Source organism: Mastomys coucha, unplaced genomic scaffold, assembly GCF_008632895.1.
Source record: "Mastomys coucha isolate ucsf_1 unplaced genomic scaffold, UCSF_Mcou_1 pScaffold21, whole genome shotgun sequence".
Lineage (NCBI taxonomy): Eukaryota > Metazoa > Chordata > Mammalia > Rodentia > Muridae > Mastomys > Mastomys coucha.
This window is the reverse complement of record NW_022196904.1, coordinates 71,607,757-71,633,870: the sequence shown is the minus strand read 5'-3', so window position 1 is coordinate 71,633,870 and position 26,114 is coordinate 71,607,757. Positions and strand designations below refer to the sequence as shown.

The 26,114-nt window shown below is 41.9% G+C and overlaps 1 protein-coding gene across 1 annotated transcript in view; it reads right to left on the bottom strand.

Annotated features, from left to right (window-relative positions):
• Whamm (WASP homolog associated with actin, golgi membranes and microtubules) overlaps positions 1-25,720 on the bottom strand; it is a 32,786-nt gene extending 7,066 nt beyond the window's left edge. The window contains exons 1-6 of the mRNA XM_031387185.1: positions 25,093-25,720; positions 22,244-22,417; positions 18,504-18,654; positions 11,106-11,275; positions 9,996-10,161; positions 849-1,036 (exon numbers count right to left, since the gene is read on the bottom strand). Of these exons, the coding sequence (XP_031243045.1) occupies positions 849-1,036; positions 9,996-10,161; positions 11,106-11,275; positions 18,504-18,654; positions 22,244-22,417; positions 25,093-25,668 (1,425 nt within the window). The 5' untranslated portion in view covers positions 25,669-25,720. The remainder of the gene's footprint in view (positions 1-848; positions 1,037-9,995; positions 10,162-11,105; positions 11,276-18,503; positions 18,655-22,243; positions 22,418-25,092) is intronic.
• Between the last annotated feature and the right edge of the window lie 394 nt (positions 25,721-26,114).

The window sequence follows — 26,114 nt, the reverse complement described above, 5'->3', positions numbered from 1 at the left end:
CCTTGAACTCAGAAATCCACCTGCCTCTGCCTCCCAAGTGCTGGGATTAAAGGCATGTGCCTCCACTTTTTTTTGTTTCACTAAATGTAAAGTATGAAGTAAGATGAACACTGAATCTGTGACTAGCTTGATTTTAATCCGTAATTTAGAATAAAATGTTATGCTGTACTAGTTTCTCCACAGTTTATATTTGTGACACCAGGGATTGAACAGAGAATCCTTTACCTGCCAATCAAGTTTCTACTGCTAAACTACACCTGCAGCCAGTTCTTAAGTTGAAAGCAGTTTCATGGTAAGTTGCCAAGGCTGCTTTGATCCTGCCCCGGCCTCTCAAGTAGCTGGGATTCCAGGCCTGAACACCAGCACTACACACAGCTCCCTTTTTGTTTATTTTTATCTATTAAGTGTGTGTGGGCACACTTCTCTCTTGAGAGTCTGTGGGCACACTTCTCTTGAGAGTCTGTGGGCACACTTCTCTATTAAGCGTGTGTGGTCGGAAGACTCTTTCCCATCACAATTTTTGGAGACTAAAATGAGGCTATTAGGCTTGTGCCACATGCACTTTATGTGTGCACTTTTTATCTCATGGCCCCTACTCTTATTTTGATTATAAAAGTACTATGCATAAAGAAGGCATTCTATAAACAATTACTCAATGAACTAATTAAAACCTAGACATTAAGGCAAACATTTCAATCTTGAAAGAAACATAACCTTTTAGCATTTTAAATACATCTAGCTCTGGTCATTGAGATCATTAACACAGAACATTAATCACTATGTGGGTAAACCTCCTAACCTTGTATTAAAAATGCAAGCCTAGGCAGAAGGAGACACTTGCACAGTACCTTTCTGTTCCTGAGGTGGGCTCTTCTGGAGCAGATGCGGCCGCGCTGAGCCTCCAGCCGCTGGCACTGCTGGCTGAGCGCTCTCAGCTCTCTGTTGTCACCAAGGTGCAGCTCCAGGTCAGGAGGCAGGCTCTGCAGCTCCTCAGGGCTCTCACACGGGTCGTAGTAGACCACTTCAGCCTGCTTCTCTAAAAAGAGTCATGATTTTCTTAGGCATGTTTACTATAAGAAATAATTCAAAAACTGTCTTTAAATGTAAAGAAAGGCTGCTATAATTTCATCATGTAGGGGAAAACAATATTAACATTACATACACACATTTATTACATAGCTGCAGAAAGTAACAATGTTTCTCTCAAAACATGTTCCAGGTGTTGGAAACAGCATCTTAATGGCCACATAGTATTCACTAGCTCAAACATTCTCAGAATGTCCCAGTATTCTGTTATTTCTGATTTCATGGTGTGTGTGTGTGTGTGTGTGTGTGTGTGTGTGTGTGTGTGTGTGAGAGAGAGAGAGAGAGAGAGAGAGAGAGAGAGAGCGCTTGCACATGCTTACTTCTTCCTTAGCAAATGAAATGAATGCTCAGGGTTCTTTACATCTACTGCCTAAATGCCCCAACACAGCACAAACTGTCTCACCAATCTTTACTCTTGACTCTATATTGATTTTTAAAAACACATGCTGTAACAATCCCAAACCCTGCAGAAGCACTCAGAATAAGAAGTTTTCTATCTCTTTCCCAAACCTGAGTCTCAAAGGAAAACATCCTTCCAGATTAACTTTTTAAAAATAAAGGTTTCCCCTAAATGTAGTCACAACTGAAAAGAGCTGCAAAGGCTTTGGATGCCAGGACTAAAACAAATGCTAAGGCCCTGCATGAGAGCCATGAATTAGAAGGGGCCTGGGAAAGAGACTGAAGGGGTGGAGAGACCTACCATGATCTTGAGTGAGAAGGCTCAAAATTGCAAGACGACAATTGTCCCCCAGTAATCTCTAATTACACAATCCCAATCAAAATTCCAGGGAGTTTTTGTTTGTTTAAAAGTTGCCAAAGTGATTCTAAAGTTCATCTGGAAGAATAAAGAAGTGAGAAAGTCAGAGAACATGGAAAAGCAGGTAATAGGAAAGAGGGAGCTAGCATAGGTGTTACAGGTTATTTTTCTGTAGTCCTGTTTATGGTGGAGCAGTATGGAGCCCACACCTGGAGGTCTCACTAGTGAGTCAAGAGGACCCTCAGCCCATACCACTGGTGCTGGCTCTGAGTCTAAGAAGCAGCAGGAGACAATTTTTTTTTAAATCAGTAATTGAGACCAATTTGAAAAAGTTTGAATTTTACCATAAGTATGACCAACAATTGAATAAAATTGTTGATATAGAAAATATTCTAAAAATAGAAGATACATACAGCATGATTTTTTTTTCCTCAGCTACAGAATCTAGATACAATATAGCAGGTGTGGTGGTGCATGTTGAGGTCTGGCCCCCTCCCACCACCATAGCTGTAGCCATTTTGTTCCATGCCTGCCAGTTTCATACTGTTGCTATAAAATGCCTGCCAGTCATTAACACTGAAAAATAACTTGATTCAGAGGAGGGCCATGCTGACCACATCCCGTTATATTCTATATGAGGTTTGTTAATCTTAAGAATTCCACAAAGCTTTACATAGGACCCATCAAGTTCAATGTCAATATGACCTGTCATGTCTAAAATGGCTTGAGTCAGAGATGACCACTAGGCAACACTTCCTCACTTGCAAATGAGCTCATTATGGGGTGTGTGGATTTTTTTCTTTATAAGCCTGCCCTAAGAACAGATTGGTACCACAATTAGGCACCCAAGTCTTTTTTGTAGTCCTGAACATTCAGTCTTGGTGTATGTGTTCAATAAACTATTCTTGCTTAACTGAGATCAGGGTTTGTATGGTTCCTGAGGTGATCCCTGAGTCCCAGCATTTGGTGGATTAGCTGGGAAGCTCTCAGCCCTCCAAAATCCCTCAGTTACTGACAGCGAACGCTCCTAAAGCAGCTGGGCCCTCCATAAGGAGGTAAGGTTTTTTTGTTTTGTTTTGGTTTTTTCCTTTAACCTGCACAATTATTTTTCTGTAGTCCTGTTTATGGTACTTTTTGGAGAGACCGAGTATAAAAGCTGGACACAGTGTTTCCTTGGGTTTGAGGACAGGGCATGTTCAGACCTCTCTTGCTGAGGGTTAGAGTACAATCCACCCCTTTGGACTTGGATTTGGCTAGGACTCTCGCCCCAGAGCCCATACAGTGCTGTATCTGTCTTTGAAACTCGATTTTGTTTTCTGGCTTCCACTTCAGCTTTGATTTCTTGGTTCCTCTCTCCTCTGTCTTTAATTCCTTTACTATGGGGCATCTGGGCTCCCAACCCCCAACTCCACTGATTGTCCTTGGCTTGTTGTTCTGTCCATGTCTGACAGTTCATGTCTGCAGTTTCGTTAATTGCCTGATTGTTGCTCTCCGTTTCATATTCAGAGGAAAAAATGATTAAGAACTCATCTGCTGGCCATGTACCTTTTGACTTAATTTAACTCATTTCAAGGATTCTTAGAAAAAGAAAAAAGAGGAAGAAGAGCAGCCTGAATTGGGACAACAAAATCTGATAAACTGGGGCTGTCCCTGAGGCCCTGCACCTGCAGCCAGGAGTCCAGCATTGCTAGAGAAGCCTTGCCAGTGGCTGCTTGGTCTGTATGAGTGGCTCTTAAAGGGCCAGCAACTTCTCAGCCTCTCTGGTAAGGAAACTGATGTTTAGCCCTACAGATCTCTGTGTCCATGAGAATTGGATTCAGTAGGTGGCAAGGTGCCCCTTTGAAATTACAGCTAAAAAGCTAAACAAAGTAAGAAAATTTTTGTCTCTCTATTCTAAATGTATATGGGTATATGGGCACTCCATCTTTATTTCTGACTTTTTTTTAAAATTATATCTAAGTACACTATAGCTGTCTTCAGACGCACCAGAAGAGGGCGTCAGATCTCATTACAGGTGGTTGTAAGCCACTGTGTGGTTGCTGGGATTTGAACTCAGGACCTTTGGAAGAATAGTCAGTGCTCTTACCCGCTGAGCCATCTCACCAGCCCCTGACTGGTCTTAAACATAATGTTTTTCATGTCCTGGTTATAAAATATTTGTTTATAATTTATGATGTATGGTTAAAAATCTACAACATCGGAAACAAAAAGTTGACTTAAAAACAAATACCTCAGGGTCAAAGCCATTATGGGTAACAACACTAGGCATGAGCCAACACAGGGGAACAGATCTCTAAAGACACTTTTAAATTGGGATAATATTTTAATGCAATTTCTGTCCTAAAAAAATCAGACTTCTAAAATATAGAATTTAAAATATGTTTCTTTAATGAAGTATTAAAGCTGTACTTTCATGTATTGTACAGAACTTTTCTTGCTGGCAGCCAAACTTTGTAACAACAAAATACACTTGGTATCAATTTTAGAAACACTGGAATGTTTAAACTGTTAAAAAAAATTGATTTTATCTTCCAAAAGTTATGGTTATGCTCTATAACTTCACTCTTAAAAAGGATATGTTAGGGCTGGCGAGATGGCTCAGCGGGTAAGAGCACTGAGCTCGGATCCCAGCAACCACATGGTGGCTCACAACTATCTGTAATGAGATCTGATGTCCTCTTCTGGTGCATCTGAAGACAGCTACAGTGAATTATACCAGAGCGAGCGGGGCAGAACGAGCAGAGCCAGAGAGCAGCCACACACATGATGGCTCATGGCCATCTGTACAGCTACAGTGTACTCATACACATAAAATAAATAAAATAAATCTTTTTTTTAAATAAATTATATGTTATTTTGATATTGGAAAAACTGTTTAAAATTATTTAAATATATAAAGCTATGGAATATTTTAAATTGTATTGGTTATAATGTCTTTATTAGTATATGACAGTTGTAATGAAGAAAGACATTTTAACAAATGACGATGGAAACTATGATGAGTTTAGAAAATGCAGTGGGCAACAGCCATCAAATGATGGGCCCCTGGAGGGAGACAATCAAGAAGTATTCCCCATCACAACGTCTATGGATCTGACGATGGGAACAATGGAGATCAAATCAGAAGCCCTTCATTTAAAAAAATATAGCTAGTGAGTAATGCAACATGATGTCAATTAGATATACATTCCTCAAGGTTTTTATCTGCTATAGCTTTGTCTTTTTCTTTGCATCACATCAAATACATTGCTCTGTAAATTATGGTAATAATGCCAGGAATAAAAATTAAGAAATTTGTTAATTAAAAATGTTTTTAGAGGTTTGTAACATTAAAAAGGTTAAGAATCCAGTCTCTGATCACACTGGTGGCTAATTGTAAATTGACAACTAGAGAATAACAGGCAACTAGCCCCTTACTTTAAGGTAGTCCACCACTGTGCTAGTTCATTAGTCAATTTATTCGTTAGTTAAAACTACTAAAAGTTTTTTATTAAAAAGGGAAAACTTGCTTACAAGCCTCATATTCAATGATTACTCTCAATAATCAACTGCCTGTGTCTTATAATAAATAATTGGATAAAAAATATAAAATGTAAAATTTATTTAAGGTCTGAGGAAAATTAAAATTGATAAATGCAAATGCTGAAAGTTAAAGGATATAAAAGAACTTGGATGATTATAGATAGAAAAATGATTTAGAAATAAATGCTTCAGATAAAAGATGTTTGAGGTTGGTAAATGTACATTATAAATGTTGGAGACTTTAAAAGGATGTGTAAGGTTGGAGGGTCTAAGAAGGCATTTTAAGACATATAAAAACATGTTATAGAAATATAAGAAAATGATTTACAGTATATATTTAAAAATGGGAAAGCTTTCGTATTCTCCCTACATGCTATTGCTGTTTCAAAGTGCAGAACTTCAACATTGGTCAATGGAGCTCTGATAAGCTAATGAACCACTGGCTGCTATGATTCAGTCTCAAGCCCAAGACTTTAAATTCCCTTTGGCTGTTTTCTGAAGACAGTCTTTTTTTTTTTTTTTCTAGACAGGGTTTCTCTGTGTAGCCCTGGCTGTCCTGGACCTCATGCTGTAAACCAGGCTGGCCTCAAAGACAGTCTTAAAGGTGCTTCTCATCATGCTAAAAACCTTCTCTGTTCAATCTGTACACCTAGCCCTCTGAACTGAGGAATGTCCCGTGACTTTTAACCCAAACCTATAGATTTTACTAGGTCTCAAAGGCATGAGTTTACTGCCATTGTCTTATAGACAACCATTAACTACCTCTTCTAAAATATGTATTTCAATATAAATGATAAATACTAATGTACATCCTTTTGTAAACTAAAGTTCACATAAGCTTCAGGGAACCAAAAAGTCATAATTCTTGGATCCACTTGCTGCAGATCAAATAGACTCCAGATAAGTACACCTGCCTGTTCTTACAAATGGGATTTGCCCCTTGGTTTGGGGATTTCTTTTTTTTGTTGTTGTTGTTTTTGTTTTTTTCGAGACAGGGTTTCTCTGTGTAGCCCTGGCTGTTCTGGAACTCACTCTGTAGACCAGGCTGGCCTCAAACTTAGAAATCTGCCTGCCTCTGCCTCCCAAGTGCTGGGATTAAAGGCATGCACCACCATTGATTGCCCTGTGGTCTGGGGATTTCTTACCTTCCCTGATTTTAACTTTAATTCCTGTCCCTAGTCTCTATTTGTCTCAGCAGATTTTTACCTGGCTGACAGACTCCATCCAGGGATCACCTATGGAGCCGCTGAGCTCTGGGCTTGTGAAAGCTGATGTTAACCAGTCCATTCAATATGAATGCTCCCTGTCTCAGCTGGATCATGTAAGAGAGGCTTCTGATAAACGCCCCATTGCCCAGCCTTTGACTACATTTCAGCCTTCCTGGGCCCCTCTGGCGATGTCCCATTGTCAGCAGGAAGCAGTTGCAGAAGAAAAATAGGACGTTCATTATCCCACCTTACAGGCTGAAACACTAAGTCAAAAGGGAATAATCCTCCCTGGGCACACTCTGAAAAGGATCCGACTTGGTAATCCTGACTCCCCTGATGGCCATAAAAACAGATGGGATCCAATCCTGGATTCATCACTCTCATCTGAAGTTCACATCAGGAGACATCAAAACTCAGATCAGTGATTAGACATCAGACAACACTCACAGGACCCATTAAAAATCAGACCGGTAGAAGACTCGGAGACTAGTGTTCTCTTTTGTGTTGCCTGGAGCTGCTGAGGCACATATGAACACATACAAGACATATGAACGCTGGTTAGAACTACACACAGGAGCCCGATTACTGACATCACTGCCCATGGTTTGTTCCCACTCTCACCTTTGACCTATGTAAACTGTTTGGGTCAAAATGGAATAGGCACCCAAAGACTGCAAACTCCTCTCATTCTCTAGGGTCTTCTGAATATGGGATCCAGAGTATGGAAAATAGTTTGGCCACCATTTGGGTATATGCCTGTCCCTCAAATGGAGACCCTGATTGTGGGGGACAAGATATATACCTTTGTGCTACATGGGGCCATAAAACATTAGCTCCCTGAGTAACTGATAGTAATAACTATTTTCCATTACAGAGGGGTGAAACCCACTCTAAAAAAACCCTGAAAAATATCACCCCACTTAAGTTAAGATTAAAAATAACCTATATGATACTGGGAAGTCTTAGAGGCTCTGCCTTTATGTGTCTGGTAAGGATCCTGGGATGGTGTTCACCATCCAGATATTCCAGGTCACCAATAACAAGGTCTTAGACATCATTACTCCCATCAAAATGTTAAACCCTCTCCCTGACCTAGGAAGGACAGGCCTCTCCTTATACACAGGGTCATATAAGACATCAGACTCACAGTACCTTCAACACTGTAATATAACAATTCACCTACAGATGTTAATTCCAGGAGTTCTCCCTAACTGTTTCGTACCTCCAAAAGGTGCTTGGTTTGCTTGTGCCTCAGGTCTAACTCCCTGGCTCAGTCCTTTTATCCTCACGGACATTTCTGACTTTTGCTTACTTGTACATCTGTTGCCTCAGGTCTAACATTATGGGGACTTCTGGGACTTACTGATCCCAGATGGGCAGGGCAGCTCCAATACCAGGTCCCCTAGCAGGCATGGGCGTAGCAGGCCCTAATACCAGGTCCCCTAGCAGGCATGGGGGTAGCAGGGCCTGAGCATGAAAGCAGCAGCACTTCCTAAGGGAAAGCAAAATTTCAAATACTTAAGCCAACAACGGCTGATATAAAAAATTGTTTAACTTATTCCTCCTGACCTCAGAGAAAATCTTGAGTCAATTCAAAGAAGAAATTTTAGGTCTGCTCCCCACCCCCACCATAGCTGTAGCCATTTTGTTCCATGCCTGCCAGCTATTTCTTATCATTGATAAAATGCCTGCCAGTCACTGACACAGAAAAACAACTTGATTCAGAGCAGGGTCAAGCTGACCACATTCCCTGTTATGTTCTGTATGAAGTTTGTTAATCTTTAGAATTCCACAAAGCTTTACATAGGACCCATCAAGTTCAAAGACAATATGAACTGTCATGTCTAAAATGGCTGAGTCAGAGATAACCACTGGGCAACATTTCCTGCTCCTACATATGAGCTCATTATGAGGTTTGTGGATTTTTTTCTTTATAAGCCTGCCCTGAGAACAGACTGGTACCACAATTAGGCACCTGAGTCCTTTTTGTGAACATTCAGTCTTGGGGTGTGCATTCAATAAACTATTCTTGCTTAACTGAGATCAGTGTTCCTAAGGTTTGTGTGGCGATTTCTGAACCCCAACAGTGCACACCTGCAATCCCAGCACTTGAGGATGGAAGGCAAAAGGACTGGGGATTGAAGTCCACCATTGACTATGCAGCAATCCTGAGCCGGGCTAGGCCAGTTACATCAGAATGTGTCTCCAAAAACAAACAACCAAAACCCAAAACAAATCAATAACATTGTGTGTGTATGTGTGTCTGCGTGTGCGTGTCTGTAGACATGGCAGTGGGAGGAGAACTATTGGAGAGAAAGGTGACGTGAGGTGGGTAAGGACAAAGAAGGGTAACGGGGTGGCAAATAGGAGCAATGCACAGTGATATGCATGTATAAAAATGCACTATAAAACATAAAAATAGAGCCGGACAGTGCCTTTAATCCCAGTACTTAGGACACAGGCTGATGGATCTCTGTGAGTTTGAAACCAGCCTGTGCTGCAGAGCTGGTTCCAGGACAATTAGGGCTACACTGAGAAAAGCTGTCTTAAAACAACAACATTAAAATACCAATAAGGAAACTGATGTGAGGTGTGGTATACACCTGTGACCCCAGCCCTCAGCAGGCCTGAGGCAGGAGGACTGCAGTGGGTTGGAGGCCAGCTACATGGTACAGCTAGCTCTACGGTTTCCTTTTGTGTAGCCTCCCTAGGAGTTTTTGTAAACCAGGCCTTGAAAACAACAGAGGGAAGAGGAAAGTATTTCCAATGATCCAAAAAGCCACTGTCTAGCGCCATTCTGACAGGTTTTAAAATGTTAAAAAAAAAAAAAAAAAAAAAAAAAAAAAAAAAAAAGCATTGCCCTTAACCCAACCATTCCATCTTTAGAAATTCACCTCACAAATCACCAGAAGTCGCGCTACAACAACACATGCAAAGAAGTCTGTACTACAACAACACATGCAGAGGAGATTTTTTTGCTGCACTGATGTTCAAGACAGGAAGAAACTAGAATCACAGCATGCCTGAAAAGTGGAATACTATGCAGCCATTAAAATTCTATGGGTATTATTATTGTTATTATTATTTAAATGAGTTTTATTATGTATTGGAAAAAATAAGGTTAATTGATAGAGCATATGGTTTTGGTTTTAAAAACTGATTTTCATTTTTACATATGTAGCACATTTGAAAAATCCTACAGTTATCAGCAAATTGCTTTCATTAAGTGCCTCTATGTAAAGGGCATAAGAATTTCTTTGTCTCTTATATATCTGAATATACTGTTGAATAATAAAAATACTGAAAAGGAACTAAAAATGTTCAGTAGATATAACTGGTCATTTATAAGAAAAGGCTGATAATTGGTCTGTTTTTCCTCAAACATGTGACTCATCTCCCTCTAACATAAACGTTAATGTTACCTGTTATAAGTCTCTTAACAGAGTCCAACTGTGTGACCATGATCATCTCCTCATTTCTCAGTATCTCAAGCTTAACATCATACAACTCCAACTGAATCTCGTAACACTGTATTTCTAGCTCATCCACAACATCTAAATGCTTTCCTTGGTCTGGAAGATCTTCCACCTGGTTTGTATGGAGAAAGAAATAGATTGATTAGCATAGTGAGAGAAAACTGCAAAGCACTTCTGCAAAGAGTCTTCTACTCTTCCATGGTGCTAACTGTAAGAAAGGAGGCAAGCAGAAACTCATCTCACGAGACAAACTTGAACTCATTCAGTATTTTCTACACGTACTTCACCTCACCCTTAAAACAAATCAACACATTCATGGTCTATAAACATAATGGCCATGAGACTGGGTCATGGGTGGAAGGTGTCACCCCAGGTTCGGATGCTGGCACTCTGAACCCCAGTGTGCCTGTGCTGGAGGTGATGATGTTTGATGAGGTGGACAGGCCCTGAGAGCAAGCGGCAAGAGTAAGTGGCCACAGAGAGCTCTCACCTGAGACACTGAATCCCAGGCACCTAGATCATGGATATCTAGTCCCCAGAGTTGTGAGAAACAGTGAGACGTCTTTGTAGTCACTCCAACTATTGGCATCTCCTCATAAGCAGCTGGATCTAAGACAGCTACTGAGTCCCAAGACTATAGGAATGACTTACCTGGCTATGATCCTAAGAAGAGCCATTTAGTAAGATATGACGGAGCCCTTGTTTGCTTAGGCATGCTGGCCTGGGGCTCAGTGCTGAAGAACATGCTTAGCTCCTGCATGAAGGAGTTGGCTTCAGAACATTGCCACAATGCATGCACACATATGCACAAATGTTTGTGTGTGTATGTACATGAGTATATACTGAATGTACTGCTGGACTGATTTTTCAAGTGAGTCCCTACTTCAATCCTAAGATCAGAGTTAAAGAACCAGGAAGAGAAGCTTCCTGGCCCACCCTCATTAGTAAGTAGTCTGTCTACTGCAGCGTGCTGAGAAAGCAGAGCTTACTACCAATGCCTAGGGTGAAAGGGCAATCTAGATGGTTTTAGAGAAAAGGTATTTATTTTTGTCTTACCTTTCTCTGGATTTCAGTTTGTCTGTGTTTTAGACAGAGCTCTTTGGCTCTCATAAGCTGCAGAGTCTCCCGAGCTAACATGAGCTTGAGATTTTCTAGCCTGGGCATGGCTGTGGCCCAGGCAGCCTGGCCAAATCTCTTCCGATCCTGCTCCATTTGTTTCTGCATTCCTGAATTTTAATTAATAAAGTAAAACAAAAGTAGAACACATTAATGAATCCTGAGTTCTTTGTTACCTCTTATCATATGCCGGGTCGTGGTGGCGCCCACCTTTAATCCCAGCACTTGGGAGGCAGAGGCAGGCGGATTTCTGAGTTCGAGACCAGCCTGGTCTACAGAGTGAGTTCCAGGACAGCCAGTGCTATACAGGGAAACCCTGTCTGGAAAAACAAAACAAAACAAAAAAAGAAAGCAGGGCTGGTGAGATGGCTCAGCGGGTAAGAGCACTGACTGTTCTCCCAAAGGTCGTGAGTTCAAATCCCAGCAACCACATGGTGGCTACAACCACCCATAATGAAATCTGATGCCCTCTTCTGGTGTATCTGAAGACAGCTACAGTGTAAAAAAAAAAAAAAGAAAGAAAGAAAGAAAGAAAGAGACTGAAGCCAGGGAAGCAGCCCCCAGCTCCAGCTCCAGCAGGCACTCACTGAGAAACTTGCAGACCACTGCGGCTAGGGAAACAGATAGGCTGACTAGACCTTTACCTCTCCCTCAGCCTCTCCACAACCAATCCCCAGTCTTACCCCTAGCTCTGCAGCAGACCATCTGCTGAGGCCTCCCTTCCCCCCTGCCCCCTCCTCCAGGGAATCACACAGATTTTCCTCTCCAAACTCCTCTCTCCCTGCTTTATCCCAGTCCCCAACTCCAGCAGGCATTTCCTGGGAACCAACAGGCCATTCCAGCTAGGGAAGCAAGTAGGCTAACAACTGCTGATCTTTACCTTTTCCTCAGCTCCTCCAAGTCCAATCTCCCAGTTTCATCTCTAGCTCTGTAGCAGATCACCTGCTACAGCGGAACGCTAGGCTTTCCTCTGTGTAGTGAGCCCTGACCTCCTCCCTTAGCCCATCCCTATTCCTCAGTGTCAGCTTCCAGTACCTGCAAACACCTGGAACCCACAGTGGCCACGCCTCTCAGGGTCCCAGAGAAACTCCTACCCAGCAACACACAGCCTCCAAACTCCAAGAACCAGAGAGGGCAACAGAAACCAAGGAACCAAGCCCTCAACAACAAAGACAAGACCAGGTATCAGACCCTAGAATTCAATCATCCCCAGCCCAGATGCCTAGACACCGCATAAAAAAACAACCAAGAGGACAATCCATCTCCACTAGAGGCCAGCAACCCTAACACAATAGGCCCTGAGTAAAGACAAAGATTTAGAATAACCTTTATGGCTACGACAGAGGTTCTTAAAGAGGAAACGAATAAACCCCACAAAGAAACCTATGAAAACACAGAGAATGGAAGAAAATTAATAAAACAGCTCAAGGCTGGAAAGTAGACACAGAATCAATAAAGAAATCCCAAATTGAGACATGAAGAACTTAGAAACTCCAGCAGGAACCTCAGAGGCAAGCCTCCCCACATAATACAAGAGGTGGGAGAGAGACGGGGGAGGGGAGGACAGATAGAAGAGGGAGACATCTACATCAAGAAAGGGGCTGTGGAGATGGCTCAGTTGATAAGAGCACCGATCGCTCTTCTGAAGGTCCTGAGTTCAATCCCAGCAACTACATGGTGGCCCACAACCATGAGATCTGTAATGAGATCTGGCACCCTCTTCTGGTGTATCTGAAGACAGCAAATTTATAATAATAAATAACTCTGGGCTGGAGAGAGCAGGGATTGAGTGAGCGGGGCCAACCGGAGTGAGCAGAGATCTTAAAAGTCAATTCCCAACAACCAGATGAAGGCTCACAACTATCTGTACAGCTACAGTGTAGTCATATACATAAAATAAATAAATAAATCTCTAAAAAAAAGGAAGGATGGAAAAAATATTATACCTAAAAAAAAATTAAAATTCTCGCACAAAACATCTAGGAAATCTGGAACTCTAGGAAAAGACTAAATCTAAGAATAACAGGAATGAAGAAAGAGGGAAGAAACCCCAGTCAAAGGCACAGAAAATATTTAACAAAATCATAAAAGAAAAATTTCCTACCCTAAAGAAGAAAATGCCTATCAAGGTCCAAGAAGCATTCAAAAACACCAAATAGACTTGACTAGAAAAGAAAGTGCACTTAGCACATAATAATCAAAACACTAAAAGTGTAGAACAAAGCAAGAATATTAAAGCTACACGGAAAAAGACCAAGTAATATATAAAGTAACATGACCTATTAGACTAACACTTGACTTCTCAATGGAGACTCTGAAAGTCAAAAGGGCCTCCTGTGCAGATGTCCTACAGACACTAAGAGACTAGATAGCAGGCTACTACACTCAGCAAAGCTTCAGTCACAATAGATGGAGAAAATGAGACGTTCCATGATAAAACCAAATTTAAGCAATATCTATCTACAAATCCAGCCCTACAGAAGAGGCTAGAAGGAAAAAAAAAAAATCAACCTAAAGAGATTACTACCACCCAAGAAAACACAGGATATAAACAATCTCAGACCTGCAAATCAAAAGAGGGGAAAAAAACACACAGGCGCGCACCCACACCCACACCCACACGGGAATCAACAACCACCACTCACTGATATCTCTCATCATTAATGGTCTCAGTTACCCAATAAAAAAGACACAGACTAATTAATAGACTGGTTGTGAAAACAGGATCCATCCTTTTGCTGCATCCAAGAAACACACCTTAACATCAAGGATAGACATCACCTCACAATAAAAGGATGGGAAAAGATGTTCCAAGCAAATGGACCTATACAGTAGCCACTTTAATATCTGACAAAACAGACTTCAACCAAAACCAATCAGAAGAGATAAAAAGAGACACTGCTAACTCAAAGGAAAAACCCTCCAAGAGGACACTGCAATTCTTTTCCTTCCTTCCTTCCTTCTTTTATTCTTTTTCTTTTTTTTCTGTTTGTTTGTGGGTTTTTGAGACAGGGTTTTTCTGTATAGTTTAGGCTGTCCTAGAACTCACTCTGTAGACCAGGTGGCCTCAGATATCTGCCTTCATCTGCTTCCCAACTGCTGGAATTAAAGGCATGTGCCAACCACTACCCAGTGACATTGTAATTCTTAACATCTATGCACTGAATAGAAGTTCACCCAAGTTTGTTAAAAAACAAAACAAAACAAAAAAACAACAACAAAAAAACACTACTACAACTTAAATCACATATTGACCTTCACTCACTGATAGTGGAAAACTTCAATACTCCAGGCTCTCCAACAGACAGGTCATCTAGACAAAAACTAAACAGAAAAATGCTGGAGCTAGTTGGCATTACAAACCAAATGGACCTAACAGATAATTACAGAACATTTCACCCAAACACAAAAAATACACCTTCTTCTCAGCACTTCACAGAACTTTCTCCAAAAATGACCCAATACTTGGGCCTAAAACAAGCCTCAAGAGATCCAAGATAATTGAAATAATACCATATTCTAGCTAACCACCATGGATTAAAGCTGGATATCAACAACAACAGAAAGCTTACAAACTCAAGGAAACTGAACAACTAACTACTGAATGAAAAATGGGTCAAGACAGAAGAAATTACAGACTTTCTAGAATTGAATAAAAACGAATACACAACATACTCAAACTTAAGGGACACAATAAAGGTAGTTTTACGAGGCAAGTTCATAACACTAGATGCCTACATAAAAAACTTGGAGTGATCTCATACTACTAAGTTAATAGCATACTTGAAAACTCTACAAAAAGTAGAAATGACATCCAAAAGGAGTAGACAGCAAGAAATAATAAAACTCAGGGTTAAAATCAACAAAATAGAAACAAGCTAACAAACAAAAACCTACAAAGACTCAAAGAAACAAAGAGTTGGTTCTTTGAGAAAACCAGCAAGATTGACAAACCTTTACTCAAATTAATTAATTGAAAAGTAGAGACAGAATACCCAAATTAACAAAATTAAAAATGAAAAAGGGGACATGACAACATACACAGAGGAAATACATAGAATCATAAGGAAATACCTTAAAGACTTGTATTCCACCAAACTGAAATTTTTTTTAATTATTAAATTTCTCAATAAATACCACTTACCAAAGTAAAATCTAGATTAGATATACAGTTTAAACAGGTCTATAACCATTAATGAAATAGTAATTAAATTCTCTCAAAACAAACAAAAATATTCCTAGGGTTAGACGGTTTTAGTACAGAATTCTATCAGACTCAAAGAAGGGTTAATGCCAATTCTCCTCAAATTATTCCACAAAATATAAACAGAAGGGGAAACTCCCCAGTTTGTTTTACAAGGCCAGTTACTCTGATACCCAAACCACATAAAAACACAACAACAACAACAACAACAACAGAATTACAGACCATTTTCCCTTATGAGCATAGATGCAAAATTTCTCAATAAAATACTTCTAAACCAGGTCCAAGAACATACCAAAAAGATCATCTACTATGATCAGGTTGGCTTCATCCCAGATATGCAGGAATAGTTCAACATATATAATTCTATAAATGTAATCCTCCATATAAACAAACTGAAAGACAGATTCCACATGATCATCTCATTAAATGCTAAAAAGGCCTTTGACAAAGTCCAACACCTCTTCATGAAAATACTCCTGGAGAGATAAAAGTCCCCAGATATGGGGTCACACCTCAACATAATAAAAGCAGTTCATAACGAGGCCATAGCCAACATCAACTTAAAGAGAAAGAGTCAAAGCAATTCCACCAAAATCAGGAAGGAGACACAATTGCCCACTCTATCCATACCTATTAAACAGTTAAGTCTTCTCAACCAGCGCAGTAAGACAACTGAAAGAGGCTGGAGAGATGGCTCAGTGGTTAAGAACACCAGTTTCTCTTCCAGAGGTCCTGAGTTCAATTCCCAGCAACTGTATGGTGGCTCACAACTATCTGTAATGGGATCTGAGCCCTCTTCTGGTATGTCTGAAGACAGCGACAGTATACTCATATACATAAAATAAATAAATCTTTTTTTAAAAAAAAAAAGACAACTGAAAGACAGCAAGGGGATAACGGGGATATAAATTGGAAAGGAAGAAACCAAAGTTTCTTCATTTGCAGAGGATATGGCAGAGACCTGTAAATTTACACCAGGAAACTCCTACAGTCGATGACATTTTCAGCAAAGTGGCTGGATACAACAGTCTTCCTATATACAGATGACAGACTGAGGAAGAAACCAGGGAAACCAGCACCCTTCACAATGTCCTCAAGAATATAAAGTGTTGGAGTAAATCTAACCAAGCAAGTGAATGACTTGTATGGTAAAAATTTTAAGACAATGATGAAGGAAACTGAAGAAGATATCAGAAGATGGAAAGATCTCACATGCTCATGGATCAGCAGAGCATAGTAAAAATGGCCAGTCTACCAAAAGTAATCTACAGATTCAACACAATTCCCATCAAAACTCCAACATGCCGGGTAGTGGTGGCACATAACTTTAATCCCAGCACTTGGGAGGCAGAGGCAGGCAGACTTCTGAGTTTGAGGCCAACCTGGTCTACAGAGTGAGTTTCAGAACAGCCAGGGCAATACAGAGAGACCCTGTCTTGAAACAAACAAACAAACAAACAAACAAAAACAAAACACAATTCTTCACAGATCTTGAAAGGACAATTTTCTGCTTCATAAGAAAAACTCAACATAGCTAACACAATCCTGAATGACAAAAGAACTTCTAGAGGTATCACAACCCCCAATTTCAAGTTGTATTACAGAGCTGTAGTAATAAAAACAGCTTGGTACTGGCACAAAAACTATCATATTGATCAATGGAAGAAAATTGAAGGTCCAGATATAAATCCACACACTTATGGGTACTTGATTTTTGATAAAGCAGCCGGAAATACACTCTGAAAAGGAAAAAAAGCATCTTCAATAAATGGTTCTGGTCAAAGTGGACAACTGCATGTAGAAAAATGCAAATAGATCCATACTTATCCCCTGCAAAACTCAGCTTTTGATCAAATGGATCAAAGACCTCAATACAGAAACCAGATATACTGAATCTGTTAGAAGACAAAGTAGGAAATAGCCTTGACCTCACTGACATAGGAAAAGACTTTCCGAGCAGAACATCATTAGCACAGGCACTAAGATCAACAGTTAATAAATGGGACCTCAGCCTCTGCACAGTGCAAGACGTGTCATTCAGAAGGGACAGCCTACAGAATGGGAAAAGGTTTTCACCAGCTACACATCACATAGAGGATGAATACCCAGACAATATAAAGAACACACACAAAAAAACCCCACAAATAACCCTATTACAAATGGAGTGCAGGTCTGGACAGAGAATTCTCAATAGAAGAATCTCAAATGGCTGAGAACCACTTAAAAGAAATGTTCAACATCCTTAGCCACCTGGGAAATGCAAATCAAAACTCCATTGAGATTTCATCTTTTCACCTGAAGATGCTGGTGAATACACAGGAACACTCACCCACTGCTGATGGAAGTGCAAACTTGTACACCCACTATGGAAATCAGTGTGGCAGTTCATCAGGAATATGGGGATCATCTACCTAGAGATTCAGCTATACCAGGGCTCAGCTTCAGTTCCTCTCTTGGCTTCCCTCGTGAAAAACTCTTACCTGGAAGCTTTAGATGAAATAAATGCTTTCCTCTCCGAGTTGCTTTTAGTTATGGAGTTTATCACAGCAACAGAAAGCAACCTGGGACAACTGGGATTTCTACCATTTGTTTTAAGATATCAAGGGTCATACTTTATGTGTATGTGTGTGTATTTCTATTATTATATATCTTACTATGTTTTACTTTATTACAGACAGATTGACAGACATAAGATGGACAGTGCAAGAGCCTCACCTAGTGTGGCCCCGCCTGGCTGGCCAGCTTCCTTCTCATAAAAAGCTCTCCATGCTCTCCAGGACCCAGCCCATGGGCTTGCTTTCAGAGCCTTGTACATGCCTCTGCACATCATGTACTGCGCAGCTGTGGGCATGTGTACCTCTCAGGAGGTCTTTCATGAACACCTCAAGCACACCCAGTCACTTCAGAGCCTTGTTTCTCTTACTCAGTGTTGTATCTTGGCCCTATCACTTATGATGTACTGAACAAACATCACAGACATCTCTCTGCTCACCAGACTGGAGACCCATCGTGCTTATCCTTCCACTGAATGCCCAGCACCCATACCAAATGTGCAACCTGGTCCTGAAGATGCATGCAAATATTTTTTTAATAAAATATAAATTACATTTATCTTAGTACAGTGTTTTCACCTGTTAATGCTGTTACTGTTTCCTTAAAATAATTCACAGTGATGTCTTGGATAGAGACCACTGCTTCTTCAGCCCTTCTGGTCCATTCACTGGCTTCCTTCTGTAGGGCAGCCACCCTTTTAGGACCCAGCTCATCCTCATCCAGGGACTTCTAAAAAAGAATGATGCAATGCCATTAGGAAATTTTGAAGTGGCTGTGTGGACTGTTGTAACCACTCTTTTTACTACTGCTTAGTTCCTGACTGAATATCAATCGGCTTGGTGGTGGGCACCACTGGAGGCAAGGATGTACTCTGGGTACAGAGGGAAAACACTGACAAACTTTGCATTACTACAACTGTTCCAGGGTGCTGTTAGGTAATAATACACAGTTGTACAAATGAAGATGTCTGCTGTTCAGCACTCAAGTGTTGTTTTTGCTATAGTTTCTTTAGGAACCTTAAATACTTAATATTCAAATACTTAAGTACATGTAATATGGTCATCTAAAAGATATTCACATTTATGTATTCAGAGCGGTGCCACTCATACCTGGACTGAATGTTTGTGGGCCCTGAAATTCATATATGGAAGCCTAAACCCCACACATGATGGTATCAAGACATGAGGATACAGCCCTATGGTTAGGAATGATACCCTGATAACTAAGAAGAGGCATAATGTCTCTCTGCTCTTTACCATGTAAGGATACATCAGGACAGCCAGCTAAACACTAGCAAACAAATTCCCATCAGATACCAGGTCTGCCAGCACCTTCATCTTTAACTTCGGAGCCACCAGAACTATAAGGGAAAAGTCTTGTTTATACACTGCCCAGTCTGCAATGCACTATTCTAATAGTCCAGACTCAGGACTCCTGTGCATCCAGCACCCAGTTTCCTTCCACAAAGGAAGGAACATGGCATAGCTGGGTTCCTGTTACACAAATGCAAGTCAAAGCTAGGAGATACCACTTCCTACCCTAGAATAAAAAGACAGATGTAACAAGTGTTGTAGGCAGGCATGGTGACACATGGTAATCTCACTGTTTGGAAGGCTGAGGAAGGAGAATTGCCATGAATCAAGGCTACTGTGGGCTATATGGCAATATCTGATCTCAAAAACAACAAAGCATACCAAGAGTTGGTGTTGATATAAATGTGAGCCCACAGTTAGGTGCACGTGTGCGCATGATTTGAGCAACAGTCTGGTGGTGGCCTTCAAAAGGTTAAGCCTTTTTAAAAGCTTAATTAAATTATTATTATTAATTAAATTATTAAATAGTTAAATTAAAATATTATCATGTGACCCAGCTGGTCTACTTCCTAGTATATACACAAGAGAAATGAAATGAAAGAAAGTAAGTTCTGTGGCTCAGAATTCCATACTCAAGAGCTAAGGCAGAAAGATTGCTGAGTTCAAGGTCATCCTGTGCTACATAGTGAACAAGCTGAGATCCTGACTCGAAAAAGAAAAAGGAAGGTAGCCACAGGTATGCATACACATATGTTGACAGCAACACTATTCATAATATCTAAAAAGTGTAAACAAGCCAAGTGCCCACCAAGAGTGGGTGGGTAAACAAAACCAGGAAAAAGAAATGAAGCCTGCTGGCTATGTGAGGAAGCAGTCATAACTACACACACTGTACAGTTCTCCTAATGTGAGATTTCTATGGGCTGGAGAGATGGTTCAGAGGGGAAAGTCGTTGCCTTGCCCGAGTTCAGATTCTAGAACCCACCTAGAGTCCAGAATGCATCTAAAGCCAGATACAGTAACACATGCTCATAATCCAAGCCAAATTATGCCAAATTGCCAAGTCAGTTATGCCAAATTGGGCAATGGAGACAGGAGGATCCCCAGCAGCTCGCAGGTCAGTGAGCCAACAGGCACACACAAACACACACACACACACACACATATCATATACAAAGATAATAAAATATTCTAAACAATAAAAATCTCCACAGCAGCTAAGTACGGAGACAAAGTAGATTAGGGATTACATAAGGTTGGGGAAAACGAGAAATGACTGGCAGCGGGTATGTGGTTTCCTTTGAGGGTTACAAGTCTCCTAATATTGTAGGCTGCTGAAATGCTTCAGTGGGTAGAGACATGTGCTGCACACAAGATGGCCTGAGTTCAATCCCTGGAACACACGGGCTGAGAGGGAAAATCTACTTTCCACAAGTGGTCCTCTACATGTGTACTATGCATGTGGGAGCACACACGCACACATACACACAGAGACACAACTAAATGTTAAACAAAAAAGTGTTCTAATGTTAGAGAGTTGGTAACTGTTACACAACCTAAATGCATTAAAAACCACTGAAATGTATACTTCTGATGTAGAGTGTATGAGTAATATCTCAATGGTCACATACACACACACCACACATGTAAGGACTCTAAACAACAGGCTTTGGCAGCAGTGATGAGAACCACCACAGTACAGCATCCTGCTGTGGTCATGAGTGTGCCTGTAGAGATGGCCAGCGCTGGGAGCAAGCAGCTCCCTGCTGTCTCCTGACTCAGGCTGTTTGCACACGAGGCAATATTGATGATGCCTTTTCTAAATAGGGCACCTTAATGCGGTGGTTTTCAACCTGTAGGCTGTGACCCCTTTGAGGATCAAGCAACTCTTTCATAGGGGTCACCTAAGACCATCAGAAAACACAGATATTTATATTATCATTCATAACAGTGGCAAAATTACAGTTTTGTAATTTTGTAGCAACAAAAAGAATGTTATGGTTGACAGTCACCACAACATGAGTATTAAAGGTCATAGCATGAGAAAGGTTGAGAACCACTGCCCTAATGAAATCAGAATAACAGCAATTACTAAAGCTTAAATTACTGAATTACATGCCAGGCAGTGGTGGCACACGACTTTAATCCCAGCACTTCGGAGGCAGAGGCAGGTGGATTTCTGAGTTCAAGGCCAGCCTGGTCTACAGAGTGAGTTCTAGGACAGCCAGGGCTACACAGAGAAACCCTGTCTCGAAAAACCAAAAGAAAAAAATTACTGATTTACAATCCAAGGTCCTGCTATTTAAATTTGCCTCCCATTTCGAAGAAATCTACATGTGTCCTTACAGGTGAGAAATAAGCTAAAGGAAATACACATCACATCAAAACCAGTCTGTCATCAGGAACAGCGTTAATGCTTCCAAACCTGGAGTGTTCTGAGGGGCTGAGAAAATAAGCGAAGGAATATCTTCACTTTTAGTCCATGTCCTCTCCTTTGAGGACAAGGCTGACACACTCGGCAAGCTGTCTACCTCTGAGTCACAGCCCTACACCCTTCCTCACTTTCTATTTTGAAACTGGGTCTTGACTCTCTCTGTTGCCTAGGCAGGCCTCGGGCCTACCTCCTACACAGCTATACTTACAGACCTGTGCCATCAGGCCTGGCTTTTGTTGTTGTGTGTGGTTTTATCAGTACTGAGACAAAGTGCAGGGCCTTGAGCACACTGGGCACAAGCTCTACCACTGACAAACACTGCCTATAGTCCCAACACTTGGGAGGTGGAGGCAGGAGGATCAAAAATTCAAGGCTAGCCTCAGCTACATTGTAACTTTGAGGCCAGCCAAGGCTACATAAGACCTTGTCTCTGTATAGACTAGTAAATAAATAAAAATTACATATATAATCTAAATATAAAGATGAACTCAAAGTGAAAACAGGCTGAACCTTATGTGACTAAAATAATAATACAGAGAAGGTAGTAAGATAAAAATACCAGGAAACATACCAAAATACCAAGCTTACATGAGGTCGCAACTTCTCGCATATCTCTAAATGGCTGCAGTAAATACTGGAAGAATGTGGTTGCCATGGTAACTAATTCTTGATAGACTTCATCTTCCTCTTGATAAACTTTCATTAATGCTACCATGGTATTGGCTTTTCCGTGATCTTGAAGAACCTAGAGGGTAAAATGTAAATAGAGCTTGAATCTGGACATTTATAAAATCATACCAAAAATAAATAAAAGAAACCCAATATTAAATTTAAAATACCAATTTTAAAACAGCAATTTTAAACTGCATGAACATGAAAATGTTCTCCAACCAAAGACCCAATAACACAATAGTTAAATAAGATGGCTGGACCGTGGAATATTATTCTCACAGTCATTCAATACTGTTCTTTATGACTATTTAATAATAATATAAGGATAATTATGATAACATCATAATTATCATGATGGCTCAAGCCTATAATCTGAACACTTGGGAGGCTAAAGCAAGAGGTTTACTGTGAGTCTGAGGCTAGCCTGGGCTAAATAGCCAAGGTTCTCCTCAAAGAAAACAAACATAAAGACTACACTTCTGTGGACACTATAGACTTAGTACTACTACCCCTCCATTTAAGTCCCAGATGGACAGGTGAGTTCCGCACATGAGCAACTCAATATATGAGCTAGACTAGAATGTAATAGCAGGGAATGAACTTGAACTTGAGGAGAATGTAACTTTCCAGTATACAGATGTTAAAAATTGGGGGGCAGGGTTAAGAATATAAGAAATGAAGTGTCAGGAACCAATTGTGAGCTGGGTCTGGTGGAACAGACCTGTAATTCAGCTACTCTGGGACGATGAGGCAGGAAGTGGCTCCCGCCTTCACTACAACTACTTTGGGAAGCTGAAACTGGTTCAATCCTGGAACAGAATGCTTCTGAAAAGCATGGTGGACACATTAGGAAAACAGAATAAGACCTGGGAGGCTGGCCTGCAGGAGGAAAGGAGCGGTGAGGATGAGACTAAACCTGCCTGGGCTAGAGTTCAAGGGCAGCCTGGGCAACTTAGTTGGATGCTGCCTGAAAACATAAAGTAAAGAGGGAGGGAGATGACTCATGGCTAGAGTGCTTGCCCAACACGGGGCTCAGGTCCAATAGCTAAGTCTGATATAAATGATCAGGCTAAGGACTAAACGCAGGCTGCCCTGAAAAACCCTCCCGTAGTCTCCTCATATTATAAAGTGAAATAAATACCATGAGAAGTATGTGTGTGAGTTTATAAAGTGATCCCAGCTGAGCAAGGAAGGGCTGATGACAAAAACCTATAATCCCAGTACTTCAGAAAAGTCATCACAGTGTGAGGGCATCCTGAGCTACATGGTGAGGACAGCCTGGGCTATATGAGACCCTGTCTCAAAACAAACAAAGATCCCACAAACAGAATCCTTCTATAAAGCCATTTTAGTTTTGGAAGATTCATTCTAGATTTAGCTTAAGATAATATACAACAATCAAGATTTTTCTAAATGGCTGAGTTCTTCTTACACCTCCCCTTCCTTAAAAGCAGCACAGCCAAACCACTGCTTAATAAAGACTCACAGTGGGGCTGGTGAGATGGCTCAGTGAGTAAGAGCAACGATGAGTTCAAATCCCAGCAACCACATGGTGGCTCACAACCACCCATAATGAGATCTGATGCCCTCTTCTGGTGTGTCTAAGAACAGCTACAGTGTACTTATAATACATAATAAATAAATCTTTTAAAAAACTAAAGACTGACAGTTAGCTTCAGTTGTTTACTTGACACCTGGGAAGGGGAAGCACTAGAGAGCGACTGCCTCCATTAGATTAGCCTTTTCTTGCTTGCTACATTGATAGAAGAGGATCTAGCAAATGTGGGTAGTTGGATACCTGGGGGCCGGTGGTCGTGGGCTAGGAAAGGTAGCTACACAAGCCAGCAACCGGCCTTTGTCCACTATCTGTACTCCAGAACCTACCCTGGCTTCCCCTGATGATGGAATTTAACCTGTAAGCCAAATAAACCCTTTGTGCCAGAGTCAGTCACTTTCGGTCAGGGTGTTTATCACAGCAACAGAAAACAAACTAGAACAGTGGCTCAGTAATGAAAACCAGGCAACGTCCAAGGAGTGTCCAGAATGTGGAATGAAGCTCTGAAACTTGGCTCTCTTCGGGAAACTGTTGCTGGATAAAACTTATACACTCTCCCTAAATCTTTCAATGAAATGAAAAGTCCTCTCCCTTTAGGGTCTGTTAAGTTGCGTGTCTCAAACTATCTCTTGGTCCAAAAGAGCCTTCCTATTGTTTCCATTAAAAGCTGATGAACCTCACTTTTATTTATATTTAATAAAGCTTTCCATTTGCTTGAAGATAATAATAAAATCCTTATTGTTTGGAGAAAAACAATAAAACTATCTTTTAAATGTCTTTCATCCTGAGACATTTTAGCCATCCCTGGCCTTCTCCAGAGAACCCCAAATGGCTTCCACTTACTTTATGTTTTTATTTCCTACAAGTATGCCTTGTTTTCAGTTTTACTTTCAAAACTTCTGGCCTTTCCCATTACAACATCCTGCTCTGCTCAGAAGAGGGAAAAGGTGAAGCGCGGAGCCTGGCTCAGAAGTTTACTGCAAGTAAACTTTTACCTGGACAAACAACAAGAGAGCTGGGCGGCGTGGAGACTCACTCTGATGATAATCCTAGCAACACACACACACACAACTGTGTTTCAATTTCAAGGTCCCCACTCTCTCCCAGCTGAGGCGCAGGTGCACCAGCGACGCCCTGGTGCGCATCACGAGTGTCCCGCGAACCCACCCTCAGCCCGGCCCGGCGCCATGTACCTGGTGCAGCCGGTTGGCCGTTTGGCCCAGGCGCGCGCGCAGCGTCCTCTCGCGGAACTCGCTCGGGGCCTCGCAGTCTGCCGAGTCACCCGGGGCCGGGAAGAGCACGTCGCGCACGGTGGCGCCGCCGCAGCCGTCGGCTGCCAGGTCCAGGTAGCGTTCCAGCTGACGGCACAGCTCTTGTAGCGCCTCGTCGCCAGGGTCCGCAGGCGCCGGCCACAGGAGCGCCCACAGCCCGCGCCCCAGGCCCCAGCCCGCGCCGCTCGCCACGTCCAGCTCCGGCGGCAGCGGCGGGAAGCAGGGCTCCAGGGCGGGCCGCAGCGCCGCCAGCTGCCGGTGCGCGCCGCGGAACCCGGCGGGCGACAGCGCCCCGGCCCAGCTACACCCCTCGTCGCCGGCCTCCTGCCGCTCGCGCCGCCGCCGCTGCGCCGTGCGGTCGTGACAGGTGACCGCAAACTGGCCCTTCGCGGCGTTCCAGGCCACCAGGAAACGCAGGTGATGGCGCTCGGGCTCTAAGAAGAGGTCCTCGCGCAGCGGCACCCAGCCCTCCAGGCTGTCCGGCTGCTCGCTGTCCATGGCAGCCGCGCACCCTTAGACTGCGCCAGGCCACGACATTTTCCGGGAGCCGCTAACGTCAGTCAGAGGCGCAGGAGCTCCCGCCCCCTCATTCTGATAGGCTGTGTGCGGGAGGCTGTCCGAGGTTGGTTAAGTGAGAGCCAATGAAAAGTCTTTTCGGGGAGACGGGACAAGCTCTGCTTTTCACCGCGCCGGCGAACTTTGAACTCATTAAGTGAACCAGGCTAGTCTTGAACTCCTAAGAGATCACCCTTCTTCTGTCTCCTGAGTGCTGGCATTAAAGACATACAACCACCATGCCCGGCAAAGATTATATAGGCAGGATGACATCGAACAGGTGCCAGAAGAGGGCGTCATATCCCCTAGAACTGGATACATTTTGGGGGCTGTTCACAGCCTAATGTACTCTCTAAAAGTAATAATTCTTAGCTGCTGAGCCATCTCTC